The sequence below is a fragment of the Patagioenas fasciata genome, chromosome 5 (genome assembly GCF_037038585.1).
Source record: "Patagioenas fasciata isolate bPatFas1 chromosome 5, bPatFas1.hap1, whole genome shotgun sequence".
In the NCBI taxonomy this organism is placed as follows: Eukaryota; Metazoa; Chordata; class Aves; order Columbiformes; family Columbidae; genus Patagioenas; species Patagioenas fasciata.
This window is the reverse complement of record NC_092524.1, coordinates 43,529,866-43,547,248: the sequence shown is the minus strand read 5'-3', so window position 1 is coordinate 43,547,248 and position 17,383 is coordinate 43,529,866. Positions and strand designations below refer to the sequence as shown.

The 17,383-nt window shown below is 39.0% G+C and overlaps 1 protein-coding gene across 5 annotated transcripts in view; it reads left to right on the top strand.

The window, feature by feature from the left end:
- Positions 1-17,383, top strand: part of BAZ1A (bromodomain adjacent to zinc finger domain 1A) — a 63,847-nt gene that overhangs the window by 43,987 nt on the left and 2,477 nt on the right. For all 5 annotated transcript variants that reach the window (XM_071809395.1, XM_071809394.1, XM_071809397.1 and 2 more), the window contains 7 exons: positions 2,514-2,677; positions 2,858-3,009; positions 5,266-5,414; positions 12,897-13,144; positions 13,244-13,470; positions 14,677-15,161; positions 16,350-16,495. In XM_071809395.1, the coding sequence (XP_071665496.1) occupies positions 2,514-2,677; positions 2,858-3,009; positions 5,266-5,414; positions 12,897-13,144; positions 13,244-13,470; positions 14,677-15,161; positions 16,350-16,495 (1,571 nt within the window). The remainder of the gene's footprint in view (positions 1-2,513; positions 2,678-2,857; positions 3,010-5,265; positions 5,415-12,896; positions 13,145-13,243; positions 13,471-14,676; positions 15,162-16,349; positions 16,496-17,383) is intronic.

The window sequence follows — 17,383 nt, the reverse complement described above, 5'->3', positions numbered from 1 at the left end:
AAAACAGGTTTGGTGTGTGGCCTGTTTCCCTCTGCCCATGATAGATGTTTTTTTCTGGTGTTTTATCCTGAAAAAAAGCAATAATTTTTCTATTATCTCACTGCTTTTTAAAACGGGATTGGCTTTTAAACAAACATCTTTAGGAAGTAATTTGAGCTTTGGGAAAAGATTAACTGGAGAATAAAGATTAATATCTGCTGAAGGCAAATCATAGTATTGATCATCTGATGGCCTCATTTCCAGTATGATGAAAGGAGACACAGATATGACACTCGAGACAGAAACATTGCAAAGGGACACAATTACTACCTTGATGCGTTGAACAGGGCACATTCTTTGCCAACATTATAATGCTTTGCATTATTTGAAAGCCTTTACTGGCCTGTTGTGAGGAAGGGAATGACAGCATCTTGCAGGGTCATACTAAAACCTTTGGGAGGAAAAAGTAGTGTAGCCTGTTGGTTGTTCTGTGGGTTAATGTCAGTGCAGTGGTTTCTTTTCTATTTTTTTTTTTTCCACCTTCTTTTGGCAGAGGCTTATTACAGGAGGGGGACACATCTGCAGGGCATTGTTGTTTTTATGGGTTTCAAAACTGAGAAGTGTACTTGAAACCATCCTAGACCTACGATTTAGGGTTTTTTCCCTTTTCTCCTAGCCAAGTATTTTGCCATTTATTGGCAAGGCATTAGCCCCAATCACGGATAAAATTCTGCATACACAGGATCGCAGCTGGCTTGTTTGTGGTGTGTTGGTGGGTAGAGGATGTTACTAAAATGAAACTCGCTAGGGTAATGTTTAAGAAATTGCAGTTTGTTTTGAATTATACCAAATTACTGTCAGGATTTTAGTGTACCTGAATTATTCACGACAGAGCTGAGTTGTGTTTCACTGGAGTGCGTGTGCCAGAACGTGCCACAAACACGTCAAATACTGCTAAATCTGTAACCGCTTTACCCTTTCGACAGAAACTAGCACAGGACAGAGTTCTTGTGTAGTAATTGAGCTTTATTTGGAGGCCTCATGGCTTATGGCTATGTTTGTGTTTTTTGTGAGAAAACCTATTGCTTTCTGATATGTGTTCGTGTGTGTAGTTCCTTATTTTCCTAATTGCCGCACCTTTATATTTTGTATGCTGTTTTCTGCCCTGAAGCAACTTTCCACAATCATAGATTTTTCTCTTTCTATGCTAGAATTATAGCATAATGTTGATTTAAAAAAAAAAAAAAAGGCAGCTTCAAACTTCACTTTAATAGAAAGACAATTCAAATGCAGTGGTCTAATACCAGTGCCACCTCCCCTCTGTGGTAGGTGCCCACATGTAGCTGTGTTGGCGAGGGAGTTTCTCTGCAGTGGACGTTGACTACTGCCCTGTTGTCTTCACTTAAATGACTTGCAAGACAAATGGGAACTACTCAGTGATTTTCTGGTGCTGTAAACTGCCCTCCTCTGTTTTCTAATTCCCACTCAAAAGAGCGTTGAAATAAAACTGATAACGTGCTATTACCTGATTTCATTCCAGTATCCATTAATATTTCCTCACCAACTGTTTGCAAGCCAATTGCTGCTGTTTCAGTTTTGCTCAAGAAAAAATCATTTCTTCCTTTTCTTTTAAACCAAAAAGAACTTTTCTCACATCCAGACATCAGAGTAAGCAAGTATACATTTTAAGAATATTTGCATAGTTACTTTCAGTTACAGGGAATTGTTTCTGCAGTCGAGAGCACCTTAGAAAATTCATCCTGTACTACTTTACAGCTTTATGGTAATGTTTTATTAAATACCTCCAAGTTTTTGCATTTACCTCCTCATCACTCCACTCCTAGAATTTAATATAAATCCTGGGAACTGAAACATTTGCCACTTATGCAGATTTACAAGCACTAATTTAGGATCTGGGCATACTTTCAGCTCTTTCCTGTGGGTTTTGAGCTTTTGCATGAATTTTCAGTTCTCTTATGAAGAGATTTCTGCATGACTGCCTATCATCAGCTCTTCCCATCTTTTTCATAAATTATGTTGCTGTCTTGTTCTGTTTTTTCCCAGCCTTTAATTAGAGGACACAATCAGTCTAGTCTGTGCCTGTGTCATCTTGATCTGTTTGTTTTGGTTTAAAGTTAGATTTTTAAAAGGGATTATATATTCTTCTGTTAGTTTTTGTGATTATCTTTTGTACATGCTTATTTTAAATGTTGTCATGATAAAGATCCATGCAGGAAAGAAAACTGAGGAGTTCTCCTGTAAAGTAAGGGCCATCGAATGTGAAAAATGCTAGAAATTTGACTTTATTCTCTCTCTTGGTGTTTGTTTTCCTCCTTGCACTTACAGCAGTTGTTGACCATCTACTACTTCAGAAAGCATTTTAAGATGAAAGAATTACTTTTAAATTGACAAGAATTTGTCATCCTGTGTGTTGGGATGAGTGGATGCTAATCCATAGGTCATCCCTTAACGCTCCGCTCAGCTACTTTAAGGAAGAAGGTCCACTAACATGAAGTTACTCGGTATTTTTGCAGACAAACCTCAAAGTGACATTAGACCTTCTTCAGGACGGGGAAGGATGTCAAATGCCCATGATGGATCTTATGTATCTGCAGAGAAGCAGCTTGAGCTGAGACTTCGAGACTTTCTTTTGGACATTGAAGACAGGATCTACCAAGGAACATTGGGGGCTATTAAGGTATTTGTGAATTGTAGCATACCTAGGAGCATGGTGGTGCCATCAAGTCTGTAGCTTGAATGAGAACTCTTGCATGCTGTGGGTTTTACTGAAAGCATAATTAAATTTAGATAGTAATTGGCACTAAAAGTTTGTGGCCTCTGATTCTTTAGAAACTTCAAGTTTCTATGTTGGCTTCAGGTTACAGACAGACAGTCTTGGAGAGCAGCCTTAGAACATGGGCGGTACGAGTTCCTGAACGATGAAAACAAGGAAAATGGTATAATTAAAACTGTGAATGAAGAATCTGAAGAAATGGAAACTGATGAACAAGATAAGTTTGTGAAAGACAGGTAAGAGCTATGGTTTAAATAATGACTCTTCCCTGTGAGATTTACAGCAGTGCTCTGGGGTTTTTTTTAACCTTAAAGTGTTTTTAGCCTCAAATTCTTTGGAATAGTGTTTTTTAAGATTGAGTTGTAAAACGTGACATTTTTCTTTGGTTTATATCTTGTAAATGACACTGTTCTATTACCATATAAGATTAAGACACCAATTTTTACAACAACTTCTACTATTCAGATACTACACTGTTCAAAGTGAACATCAATTATCAAATAAGTAATACATTAATTCATTTTAAAATCATTTGAAATGCAAAGAAAAGTTAATCTGACAATTCCAGTTTGTTTTCCAGAAGGAAAAACAAACAAAAATCCAACACTTTGTGAGAAAAGTAGGAGTGTTTCAAAGGGAACATGGTAATAGTAACAAATTGCTGGTTGAAGTGGCCACTGTACCTCTTCACGAGTCACAGCGAGAACCATCAGTGCAAGAGGCCACGGTCTGGATTAACCTTAAGCAATGCAGCACATCAGAGATATAATCTTATAATTTATGAATGATGATCATTTTGCAGAGCAAGCTGCAGCATAGGAAGAGAGGAAACCTCAAATCATATAGTGTTGTTTTGTTGGTTTGTTTAGGTTTTTTTAATCAAACATTTGAGACAGATGTGGGAGTCCACACTATATCTGTTTGTTGTAAATCAAACTATAGAAACTGAAGATTTCTAAATATTTAATTCGTTCTTTGCAGAAATATCTTATTTACTTAATAGGTGTACAGTTGTATGTCTTTATAGAATGTGAATGTTGAAATATTGCAGGAAAAGAAATTCATTTGAAGTGATCATTATACCAACATACTGTTTGCTTATGTATTCTGTGAGGTTTTCTGCAATTAGACTTCTGTGAAAGCTTTATTTCTGGGTGGACTCTTGAATGCTGTGTTGGATGTAGGAATTTAAAGTTCTTTAAGGTTTTTTCCTTTTTATTTCAGTTGGTTGAATTAGTATTTTCATGTAAGACTGTCCTTCAGATTCGAGTTCTCTAGTTGCATGCAAAATGAATAGGGTCATCCTCTATATTAATGACACAATTTAGACATTTGCTTCCTGAAAACCACAACATAGAAATATTCCAGTGTTTTAATTAAGAAGCTAAAATTCATCTGTCTCCAGTTGCCTTGGGCACTTGCTCCATTGCCAGATCCCAATTCAACTGCAGAAGCTTGTTGCTTCTTTTTTTTTTTTTTCCATTTGATACTGACTCAGTCAAAGTTTCTGAATAAAGTCTGCTCTAATAAAGCCTTGCATATTAAAACAGAGACTATGGGATTCTGAAATCATGTGACAGATTGCTTTTGATGCTGGGCTTTTTATCCACCTCAGAGCGAGTGACATCTCATTAAGACCTTGGAGTTTGACTAGTGAAATGTAAATAACTATGCAGCTTTTTTTCTGTTTGCTTTCAGGCTCTCGAAATGTGTGTGACTGCAAAATATAATGAACAGCTTTTAAGTGTGAAAAAAGAACAGGGACAAGCAAAAGCATTGCTCTTTCACCAGAATAAAGCAGAATCCAGACAGTCTTAATTAGGTTTTTTTTTATAAACCCCAAGTAGAAATTGAATTTTATTTTCCTTAGTGTGAGTTGCTTTTCTACACTATACTTAATGTAATGTTTGTGGTTCGGGAAGATTAACTACACTTTGAAATTAGTACTTAGTCTTTGGTCAAAGAGAGTTAATATTTTAGAAAAATCCTCCAAGGACGAGAACATATAAGTTAACAGTTCTTAATATAACATTCTAAAATGCTTTCTGGTTGTATTTAATTTTCTTTTCAAAAATCTTATTAATTGTGGGGATATATGTAGTTGAACTTCTGCAGATCAAAGTATTCTAAAAGGCTGCACCTCCCCCCTGGAAGTGTTTTCACTGGAGAATCATTGGGAAAATAATTCACAGAAATCTCTCTAAGCTAGCTGATGGATGTTGGATCAAATCTTATGGAAATCTTAATAATAGTATTGAAATTTGTCATATGCATTTCTTGACATTTAGATAATTGTTACCGAAACATTATTTATCTAGATTTATTAGACTAATTAAGCAAATATGAGAACTGGGATAACCGTCTGTTCATATCTGTAGCCCATGCATGTCTGTGAAGTGAAAATAAAAATCTGGATACACACCTGTACAAATATCTATGGTATTAAATTCAAAATACATTAAAACATATAATTTAATATATATCTATTTTAGACTTGTTGGGTTAAAAACTGAAGCTCCAAGTGCTGCGTCAACAAGTACAAGTACTCCTCAGCCAGTTAATAACGTGGTCCACTACTTGGCATCTGCACTGCTTCAGATAGAACAAGGAATTGAGCGCAGGTTTCTCAAAGCACCTCTTGGTAAGCTTTAGAATTGAAACTGTTATGTCTCTAATTTGTGTAAGATTTTGTAACAAACACCCCTCCTCCCAAACAAACAAAAACCGCACAAAACAAAAACAAACAAAACCCCACAAACAACACAGAAAAAGCATGCACTCCAAACTCACTTCTTTTGTATGGCTGGATGCTGTAGAGGGACATGTTGGGGAAAAGAGCAAATAACTGATCTATTACTACGTACCGTTGTAAAATTTAAAAATATTAGATTATCAGGTTACAAGGCCATAGATCATGACGAAACATTAATATTTTTCTTTTCTTCATGTCCTGAATTACATGTATTAATTAATTTACAGGATATTTTACTCTTTAATACATGCCTGTTTAACCTGGATCACTTCAGTGATCTTGTTCATGTGGCCATACAATTATACGGATGCATTGTGAGGCAAGTTGTGCTGTTGGGCAGAAATAAGTGAGCTTTTGGAGGGAATACTCCATAATTCAGCATGCTGTTGAGGCCAGTGTATCATGCAACTATACCATGAGTTTCTTAAGTGGTAAAAATGTGTCCTCCCTTTTATGTTGTTTCTGTGAAAGCAATATAGGCCTGGTTTATCTTGATCACCTTGTTCAGCAATAGCAGAATATTTGCAGTAAAACGTAGTAAAGATTTACACTGCGAACTTTCAGATCCTCGGATTTTGTGTTCATGCTGTAAACTTAGAAATAAAGGGTTGCAAGAATAAATTAAACCAAAGCACGATTATGGGCAAGAGGAGATCCAAAGTGCATAAATTCACTTGTTTTCCTGTGATCCCTTAAGTCTGGATTCCTTAGGATGCATTTGCAATTCAAAACTGGGGTTTTGTCTTGGAGAAGCATGTGCAGGTGGTTCATCCTTCCCAAGGCAGCTGTCTCAATCAGGCTGCCCTTTGGATGTGATGGCGAGGACAAGTGATGCTCTGTGGGCCTCACAGCTTTGCTCCTGGCCTGGGGGAGTGCAGCGTGGGTCACCAGTGCAGCACAGACTGGCGGTACCCCAGAGCACAAACTGCTACACTGCCTCTTACATTGATATTCTCCTCTCATAATGACTCTGTACAAAATCCTTAGGCTCTGGCAGATTTTGCCACAGCAGTTTAAGATGAAAATGCGGGTTTTGGTATATTAACAGTAGACATTAGTGCCCTGTGGCACAGTTGACCTAAAACTGTTTCTGCTTCTTGGCTGCTCCTGCATGGAGTCTGGTGCCTGGTTATCAGTTGACACTGAAGATGAGTTTGAGCTAGATTTGTGCCGGAGACTGACACACAGGCATGGGTTCCCTTCCACAGGCTTTTGTTATCAGTGTGATGACGTCTGGGAGAGGGAAATGTAGCAAATGATTGAGATGAAAGGGGAGAGCATAGGAGTGGTTTAAGCTGCAGCTGTTCACAAGCTTTACTTGGTGAAGTGTGTTTGGTCAACTCAAGGCTGTCTGCCCTTTCCAGGCTAGGCATGATGCAGCTTATTGCCTGCCACAGGACTAGATTTACAATATGTGCCTGGGACAGTGAATTGACAGTACATTCAGTGTTTGCCATATAAACCTGCACACGCAGAGTGGTAAATACATTGTGCAGTACATGCCTCCATTTCCAGACTCTCTGTGGGAGTATTTTGGCAACAGCATCTTGCTTGCAGCTCTAAGTTTAGCCTGTAAGGGGAGGAACGTGGCTATTAGTAGGTTATGGGCATACATTGGGCATCATGAGTTAGAAGAAAAGGACTAAAAGAAGAAAGATGTCCCTGAAGTAATGGAGAGGAAATTTTTTAGCAATCCTCCTGCGTCTTTTTTTTGGTGGTCCCAACTGTGCCATAATCTGATGATGGTTCATGTTTTTTGCCTAACCTTTTGTTGATGGTGGGCTTTCTTGTTTGTTTTTAACTTGGGAATCCTGTTTTCCTTTAGACGCTTTATACTGTGTGACAAAGAAACTATATAGGGAAAACAATCTTATGTGATTTGCATGTCTTAAGTCTTACATGTTTGTTTACCATACTGTGCCTGTGCATCTCTTCTGCTCTGATAAATGGTATTGCAGTAAGATTATGCTAATGTATAGAATAATCTGCATAGCTGAGGGAGCAGGAAGGATCCCAGGTCTCCTCAGCTCTGGCTTACTGCCCTAACCATTACACGACAGCATCGGGTTCCCTCTTCCTTGCTTTACCTTTGGTGCCAAGCGTCTCATGTTTTCAGTTGCGTAATCGGCTGCTTTTAGCGGGATACGAGTCTGAATGAAGGTAAGATTTTAGTTTTGTCACTAGAGAGCTCTTGGAGGAGCCACGGCTTTGAGTGACTGTGTAGTAAGGAAAACTTAAACCACACACCTCTTTGATTTTTCTGAGTGCTAGGCAGTTACACAAAAGGTGCTCTGACTTTGGAACATCTGGATGTAAATAGAAGGTGCAACTGCCAAGTGTCAAGGAAACCTGTGTGTTTGAGAGGCATCTGGCAAACTTGCGGGATGCAGCCCTTTCTGGGTACATATCTTCAGCATTTGCTGTGTTTCAAAAACCAAGTGTGTAAAATTTGCATGATCTTACATTCAGCTTAAGTTCCCCCATTGGAAACAATGTCTTAGTGTGCTACCACAGTGAGCTCTATTTTTTTTAGTTTGCAACTTGCATATGTATAACATGGAAAGGAAAGTTCTATACTTAGCTAGGAGTTCTGTTTTGGTAGCAGTACAGGGGAACGCTTTTGATAGAGAACGTACCCGTGCATTTCTGCTTTACACCAGACTGAACGTGCTTTGTCAGTGTGTCAGTTGCTGCTTTTGCCAGGGCAGTTTCTTTTCCCTCTCTGCCCCCCCCTCATTGTGCTCGGCTCCTGTTAGGGAGTGGAGCCCTATTTAATAGTTTTTAGTTTTCACTCTGTATACAGCTTCAAGCACTAAAGACAGGGCAGTGAAATTCAGTGCAGCCACTGGCAAGTTTGTCCCAGTGGCCTCCAGGGTGCGAAACAGACAAAGGGACCCAGCGCAGCAATAAAAGGACCAGCTGCTCCTCTCTGCACCGGTTTTGTTCTGAGGCTCTATCACGCTGCCAAGAGCCTTGCTGGTGATTCTGATAAGTTTAGAGTTGAGGTGCGTACCGAATATTCAAGTGGAAGAGCAAGAAAAGACTGACGCAGAAGATAGCAATGCAAAAGGAGATCTAGAAACCCCAGAAACAGCACCCTCTGCCTTGCAGGGCTGCTGGATGGCTGCTAATCGTCTCTTGTCTGATGATTAAATATAACATGAATTGTATGCATTTTTTAATTACAAGCTGCATTTTAGAAATCCTTTCGTTACGTGTTAGCTATGAAAATTTCATTGTTCTTTCTGTAGCCAGCTCAAGGTAATGTTTGGGGAGAATTGCAAAAAGGGGGATGCAACTTGCAGTACATGTTCTTCCTGCAAAAATTCTGAGTTAAAATATTAAAATAAAAACAAGCTGTTTGATGGAAACTGAGTGCTGCTTCTCAGATTAAAAAAATACATTTGAGGGGGAAGAAATACAAGCAATTGTGGATTTTGCTTCTTTTTTTTAGTATAAATTACTTTTCTTTAAATTTCAAAATACTTTGCAGTGGAGAAGTAGGTCTGATCATTCCTATTACATAGATGTGAAAATTGAGGTATAAAATGATGAAGTGATTTGGTTGCCCTGGAGCTCAGTGAGGCAACCACAAAAAGCCCTGCTGCCTTCTGCACTAGAGCAGGACTGGAGTCACTAAGCATTCTTCATATTTCCATACAGAAGGCTGGATTCTAATTCATGGGAGCACCTCTGTGACCAGTATAGCAAACCGTTTACCTCCTTTTAAACTTGTGCCACATATTTTCAGTGGAACAAAAAAATCCAAACCAAACAATAAAACAAACAAAACTACCAAACCCCAAACCACAGCTTTTCCCACTCCTTTGTACTTGTCTTTGTTCCATTCACTTCATTCTAGATTTTTATTATTTGTTTCCTCTACTCCCAAAGTTACTTCTTTTCTATTTATAATTGTCTTCCTCTTAATAGCATCAGACATCATCCAGCAGTGAACTGGGATAGGATTTGTATGTAGGCATACTTTGTTCTTGTGCTTTTCTTACTTCTCTGTGGAGTTCCATGAGCAGAGGCAGTGAGGTGCAAGTGGCCTTTTTTTTTTTTATGAAGAAGAATTATTTGCTTACCCTTCAGAGAAGGCAGTCAGAGAAGGTACCTTGCATTTGGAGCAGATGAGGTTTACTCTGGCTCTTACTTCCTGGGAGAGTTAACTTCATGGTTTTAATACTTAAGAATGCCCCTGCATGAAAATATCCGAAGTGTCATTTCACATGGACAGATGAGCTCGTTCTCTTGGTCCTTGAGGGCGGTGCCTGTGAACTACCTGTATTTTCGAGATGTGAGGAGATTCGTGGTAACACACACCAAACAAGTTGTTTCTGAGAGAGAAACCTGTGGTCAGCAAGCTGCTTCTATAGCCATTTGTACTTGGAATGGACAGAAAGGTGTAAGGGAGGGTTGATTTAAGAGTTTTCAGGTTAGCCCTTCTGTTTGTAGTGGGAGTTAAAGTAAATCCCAGGATGTCTAGTTCCTTCGTGCATATTATTCTACTGCCTTTTCCTGCCTACCTTTTTCCACATATGCGTGTTGAGAACCACTGTTCTAGTTACATTTTTAGACTACACAAGTATGGATTATAACAATTAATTAAAAAATAATCTACCATGCTTCGAAAAGGTATTTGAAATAACTTTATGAATTTAATGTTTGGTAATGCAGGAGATGAAAGGAACCACTGGGGGGATAAAAAGAGGAAGAGAGTGAAAGACAAGAGTAGTCAGAGTAATTTTTAATGTTACTTGTTTTAAATTTTAAATGTTACTTGTATTGCTAAGAATTAGAAAGTATTGAATATTTTATCAGGTTTTCTTTTATTTTTTTACTATAATAATTTTATAGCCAGCTCCTTATGTTGAAGAAATTGTGGTATTGAAGCCAAAGGCTTAAACGTGGGTAGGAAAACAAATACAGCTTAATAAATAAATAAATAAAATTTTAAAAAAAAAGTTTTCTGCAACTGGAGATAAAGAACTGTATTTTCTTTCTATCACTTTGGGACAGAAATTTGCATGTTCACATAATCTGCCCCCCCCCCCTTTTTTTTTTTTAACTTCACGGCATTGTGCAACTGCATGTCCTTTCTAGAAATACTAAAATGGAAAACCCTTCCCTGAACTCAATTAGCTATTGACAGATGAGTGCATAGATCTGTCAAACAACTTCATTTGCATTGTAGCGAGGCTTGGGAGGCTTAGCTGACAGAGGGGTATCCCACTGCGCCATGTAGAGCTGCTCAGACACAAAGAAAGAGGCTGTTTCTCTCTCCAAGTTAACAATATTAAATGAGAAAGATGATGGATGGGGGAAAAAAAGTGTTAATCTTATTTTACAAATTGGGATCTAAAACAGTGGGTGTTGTTTAGCTTGTTTCTCTCAGCAGCAGGATGTGCTGAAGCAAGTTGTACTCAGTAATTTCTCTCTCTACATTGACACTGCAGTTTTGCAGTGCAAATATTTGTTGTGTGGTGTGATGAACTATACTGGTGAACCAATTCAGGCTAAAAATAACCACTCAAAAAACCCACCAAGTAATAATGCTCAAGCGGCTATTGTCAGCAAAAGAAATGCTTGTCAAACTATAGATACACAAAAATTAAAGTGTCTTTGCCAGAGTTACAGTAGAAATCTGCAGCAGAGCAGAAGTGGGTCTCACATTACAGTCTAGTGTCCCAACAAGCGGTTTTCATTTTCTTCTTACTGCATTTTAAAAAATACATTGAGAGATGTACTGCAGTGCTGTGAAAAGGACCTTGTCCGCTATCCTTCATAAGACTGAATGAACTTAAGACAGGAAACCTAAGGACGAAGTAAGAGGAAATTTTAGGAAATCTAGATTTGTATTTGCAGTTAGCGAGTGGCTATATTTTACTTATGAAGCTGTGTTGCCTGTTTATCCTCTGCCTTCTCCCATTGCTTCTCTTGTGCTACTTGCTGCTCATGCAAATGTATGCAAGATTAGGCAAATCCTGGCAGACAGTTGATGAGACGGCAGAAAGGCCTTGCCAGGAGAGCAATTAGTCTCATTTTTGTTCTTTCATTTTATTTGTTATTAGATATTTTCTCTTCCTGTTCCTGAGGAGAGCTGCTGTGGCAGACAGGTGGATTGGAGGCCATTTCTCTGCCCACTGTGGCCACTGCAGCAGGAGAGGGGGCGTTTGACACTGGAGTGGATCATTAATCAGCAAGAGATTACACAGCAATAACTGGACTATGACTTCTAGAAGGGAAATCTGTGCATGTCTCTATAATCAAAAGTACTGCTGTATTGTCTCTTTGTCAAACCTTCTTGCTTCAAAATGCAAGAAATTAGCTTTTGACATTCATAAAGAAATTCCCTTTCTGCTCAGCAGCAGCAGTGCAGGGTGTCATTTATACCTTCTTGTTTCTCTAGGTCCTCAAACAACCCAATTTCTCCTGTAATCCCCAGCTGCTCATTCCCATTGGGTACTGCCCCTCTCGCTGTTCTGTGTATGTTGCTGTGGCCACTTTGGTGGCCTGGGTTGCAAACCAAACCTGCCTGAAAATATATTTTTTCACCACTGCCCCCCACCCCCTCCCTCATTTATTTCTGACTTAATTAGGATTCCAGGTCTTGCTTGGTTTGCCCTTAGGTGTGTACCAGAGACTCGTGTGCTACATTGTTTATCAAATACCAAGAAACATTTCTGTTTCTACCAGACCTATCACCCCATCTGGTTAACCAGGCAGACGTGCAGGTTCTTGTGAAGGTGGAGTGCAGGGCAGAAATAAGGTGCTGAGGCAGGGGGACAGGGCTGGAAGTTGGTCTGCTAGACTGTAATGGGGCCAATGCAGGTGAGAAGAGCCCTTTTAGCTGTTTTTTTGCCAATCAAGTCTGTTTAATGCTGGGTTCTTTCTTTAAATATTTTGGGATTTCAAAACATACATAAAATTGAAAGTAAATTGGGAGTGTGTTTTTGGTTTTGCTTGGGTTTGTGTTTTGTGGTTTGTTTTGTTTTTTTTAAATCTTGAGTAATCTTCATTTATACTGTATAAATTTAATCCAATTGTTAGGTTTCCAGGTTGATATCTGAGTAAGACTTTTATGTCTTACTCATGTCCTAGGTGTAACTTGTATGTTGAATTGGTATTGAAGACTAAAATCTTACAGCTCTTAGAGCTTTAGCAGCTTGGAAACTAAGGAGGAAATATTCAAGTATTGAAGAGATAAGACACAGGTTGTTATATTATCCCAGTTCACTACTGCTATCTCTTTGAAAGTCAGAGCCTTACCTCGTAGTCTAGAATAATCTGAGTGCTTGATAAAGAAGTTTGATTGTTCTGCCTTTTTTTTTTTCTTTTTTTCTTTTAAATCCCCTTCTTTAATGGAAGATGCCAGTGATGGTGGACGGTCCTACAAAACAGTTTTGGATCGTTGGAGGGAGTCACTTCTTTCTTCTACCAGTTTGTCCCAAGTCTTCCTTCATCTGTCTACACTGGATCGAAGTGTCATCTGGTCAAAGTCCATCCTCAACGCTCGCTGCAAAGTGTGTCGAAAGAAGGGCGATGCAGAAAGCATGGTGCTGTGCGATGGCTGTGACCGAGGCTATCACACCTACTGTATCAGGCCCAAGCTGAAGGTATCTAGGGAAAAGGGCTTCCTTTTGGCACAAAAGTGAGTACTTCTTAATTGCATATTCCTAACAGTGATTTTTTTTTTTTTTTCCTTCTGTTTGCAGGTCATTCCTGAAGGAGACTGGTTTTGTCCGGAATGCCGACCAAAACAGCGCTCTAGACGCCTCTCCTCCAGACAGAGACCTTCTGTGGAAAGCGATGAAGAGACTGCTGAACAACTAGGAGAAGGGGAAGAGGAGGCAAACTATGATGAAATGAGACAAAGTGAGGAAGAGCATTATGAAGAAGAGCAAGATGGGGAGGATGAATCTCAAGAGGACGAAGAAATAAGGTAAACAGACATCTGGTAAAGTGGTTTCCTACTGAAATATCATCTTGATCATTAGGTGGAATAGTTGTTCACAAAAGCACATATCTTGGAAATTCAGTCTGGAAAAGATGTTTATAAAAAAAAAAGGCATCTTGTTATGAATTTGGCCATTACTGATGTACTTTGTGTTAACAAAAGTTAGGTCCACTGGACTTAGACTCACTTTTCAGGATGAAAATTCCAGCCTTGGATGTATGAGCGAGAGATGGCCATGAGAGTTGTAGTTCTGTATAGCTACTGTTTGAATGTAAAGTGTAGAGTGTTTCAAACAGTAAAGATTTTCTGGAGAAAACCTGGAGTTGTTTTTGTCCAGTTTTGAATTTTGGAGAACTAGCTTCATACAGTAAGTGTTGGAACATGAGGGAAGACAAGGTCATCCATCGGAGTCTATGTGACTTTGAGAGGACTTGAGGACTTCTGCAGTAGCTGTTAAAAAACAAGCAACACCCCACCAAAATGAACCAAACAGAAAAGACCCCAAACAGCTAAATAATCCAATGTATGTGATAATTTCAGTAAAGTGATGGATTTGATATACATGCCAGGAACATAGAAGTTGAAGGAAATTTTCCTGATCTCAGACTACTTTTTTTCTTTTTGGTACAGTCTTTTAAATTGACTGAAGCAAGATTATTTGCAGCTCTGACAGTTGGCATTTAATAACTGGGGAGAACTTGAATCTCCTTGAGAAGTGTATTTATCTCTGGGCTCTTCCTTCTCTCCTGTAACGGAAGGAGAGTCTTGAGTATTAGTTATAAACCCTGACTAGAGCATAAATTTTATACTTGGTGTGTTAGAACTGCAGTTTACTTAGGTAACTGATAATATAGTTCAAAAGTCTTGGTGGTTACAGTTGCTGTGAGAAGTAAGTGATTTAAAGAAATTGATACCTGGTACTCCAGTTAATGCATTTGTATTGCTCAAGCTGCAAGAGTGATCAGAATTCTGGGCATTTCTTTAAAGCGTGTGCTCCAAGTAATATTTATTTAAGAGACTTCAGAGCAGTATTTAAGGTAATAGTAACTGGGTGACTGCATCAGCCTGAAAGCCAGCTGCTCACCAGTCCAAACTTGAATGGTTGGGATTTAAAATGCTGATTAGAAAACTGAGGGAAAAGAGAGGAATGGGATTTTGGTATAAATAAAAATAATTGTTCACTTTTTGTAGCCCTTCAAAGCCAGGAAGACCGCAGGTCAAGTTTCCATTAAAGATGAGAGCAGCAAAACTGAACAATCCGTTCTCAAGTCGTAACAGCCAGCATCAGGCAAGATACGCTTCTCGGAGTCAGCAAAACACACCTAAGCAAGCTGATCCTTTATCTAGAGTGACCAGGAGGGGTATAAGAAAAGTAAAATCAGCCCCTCCGGCTGTGACAAAGCCTTCTTTAAGGCTTCATAGCCGGACCACTCGTCAGAACCAAAGTTCATTACAAGCAGATGTATTCGTGGAATTACTTGGTCCTCGAAGAAGACGAAGAGGAAGAAAGAGTGCTGACAGCACACTGGAAAACAGCCCCTCCAATTCCCTCGGATTTAGAATTGTTGAAACAGCAGATCCGAGTGAACGGCTTAGGAAGTGTCCGGTTTCTGTTTCAAAGCTTTCGCTGCCTGTTACTGAACCCAAGAGAAGAGGCAGGAAACGACAATCCACAGGTTAGAGAAATGTGTTTGTCCGAAACAAAAGCAGTGTTCTGTTCCTTGCTAAAATGTTTGTGTGGTAGGGCAGGGAGATTAGAAGTGGTGGTTGAAGGTGTCTTTACCATTTCCAACAAGACAGCTCCCTCTTTTGCAGTGACAGAATGAACCTGAAAAAAAATTTCAACCATCTAAAGAACAGTACTTAATTTGCCAAGGAGATTTATCATAACCATATTTTAAATTTCATATTTCCACGAAATATGGAGCAATTGCTAATAAGTGAATAGAAAATGTGAAAGTGGTATTTATGCCGTAATCCCTGCAAATGTTTCCTTATAGCTTTTATGGTTTTGTTTTATTAGAGAGTTAAACAGTGAAGAACACAGATGTAGGCAAGGTAGTGAAATTGGGAATATACATGTACAACAGGAAACTGCTACCAGAAGAAAAAGGTTGTCTATCTGGTATAGGGCTAACAGAATCCTTGTGTGTTAAGCTAATCCAAGTGTTTGGTGGTATGGAAATACTTGGAAAGCTACAATAACCTTTTAAAAACAAAAAGGACCCTGTGTGGGGCTGAGGAGTGTAAAAGAGTTTGCACTGCAGTGTGGCAGCATTGTATTCTGCACCACTTCTGTCCCTCACCATTGGGAGTTTCTGGGCTTATCCTCTAACCACCCTGCTGACTACTCTTGAAAGCCGATAAAACCACTCTGAATAGAGGTTTTGTGCAAGTAAAAGTTATGAGTAGGCGGCTTATTCTATCTTCCTCTAATAGGGCTTTTCTTTAGGTGTTTAACTAATTGTTTTAAAATTGAAATAGGTGAAAAAATCCTTTCCAAAATTAATGTGGTGAAGAAGAATGGATGAGGAACCCAGCTAAGTCTTGGTTCTTAGCATTTTGTATGGCAAGAGAGACATTTAGTGGTTAATAACAAGGCTGTAGCGTAGTTAATACCTGAATCTAAACTACATAAGTTGTGCCCTGAAACTATAATTTTAATAGGGGAGAATAATGGTGTTTCACTTTTTTAAAATGATTTTTTTTAACTTAACAGGTTTTTATTTTTATCTAATGTTTTTTTGTTTGTTTTTGTTTGTTTGTGGTGGTGTGTTTTTTGTTTGTGTTTTTTGTTGTTGTTTGTTTGTTTTGTTTTGTTTTGTTGTTGTTGGTTGGTTGGTTTGGTTTTTTTTTTTTTCCAGAATTACCTCCTCAAACCTCATTGAACAGGAGAAGTTCAGGACGTCAAGGGGGAGTCCATGAACTCTCAGCTTTTGAACAACTCATAGTGGAACTAGTACGACATGATGACAGCTGGCCTTTCATGAAACTGGTTTCCAAAATCCAGGTAACTGATAAAACTGGAGATGGAGTGGTAATGCCTGGGAATCCTGTTGGCCGGCGGTAAAAACTTGGGATTTTATAGCATTGCTCCAACAGGGGATACAGCTAAGCAGTGGGATTCAGGAGAACTCTTGCATTTCCACTCAAATACTTGGTGCCAGAAATAACTTTTCCAATTGACTTGTTATTGGGAAGATTTAAAATATGCATCAGGCATTTAAAAATGTGAAATGCTTTGATTTGGAAAACAAACCTCAAAAACAAAGAGAGCACAGGACTGCTAAAAGTAAGCTTATGGTTATCAATTAATTAGTTGAATTAATCTTCAATTTATGCAAAGGTATTTTGAGAACAGACCTGCAATAAAATAACAAGGTAGGAACAACTTCACTCTGTTAACTGTAATGCAGTACAAAGATGATTTCCTAGCTTAGTTCTTAATTTAATTTCTCTCTTGTTTAGATTTTAAAATATTTGATGATAAAGTAGGTACCCAAAGTAAGTGCTGCTGTAGAGGTTTGTGTTACAACAGAAGTTCCTGCAGCACATCAGCTTTTCTGCAGGCTGCCCGGGCTTGTCAGCTGGGAGGTGCTGCTGGAACTGTCCTCTCTGACAACGCGTCCGTCCCCACAGCCCCTGCACCAGCTCTGCTCGGGCCTCCCGCGGCAGCCAGAGCTTGCGGGTTAAGTCCTCTGTTAAAATTAACAGTGATAGCTGATAGGTGAAGGCTTGAAACTTCTAAGGAGTCACAGATAACTGAAAGGATTAATGCATCGAGACAAAAAGAATTGTGTAGAAAGTGCAGAGGAGGAGAAGGAGAGGAGTTTTCAATGAAACAGAGACTAGCGTCTGCCTGCTAGAGTACAGGAGTTACGTTCTTGCGGAATCTGGT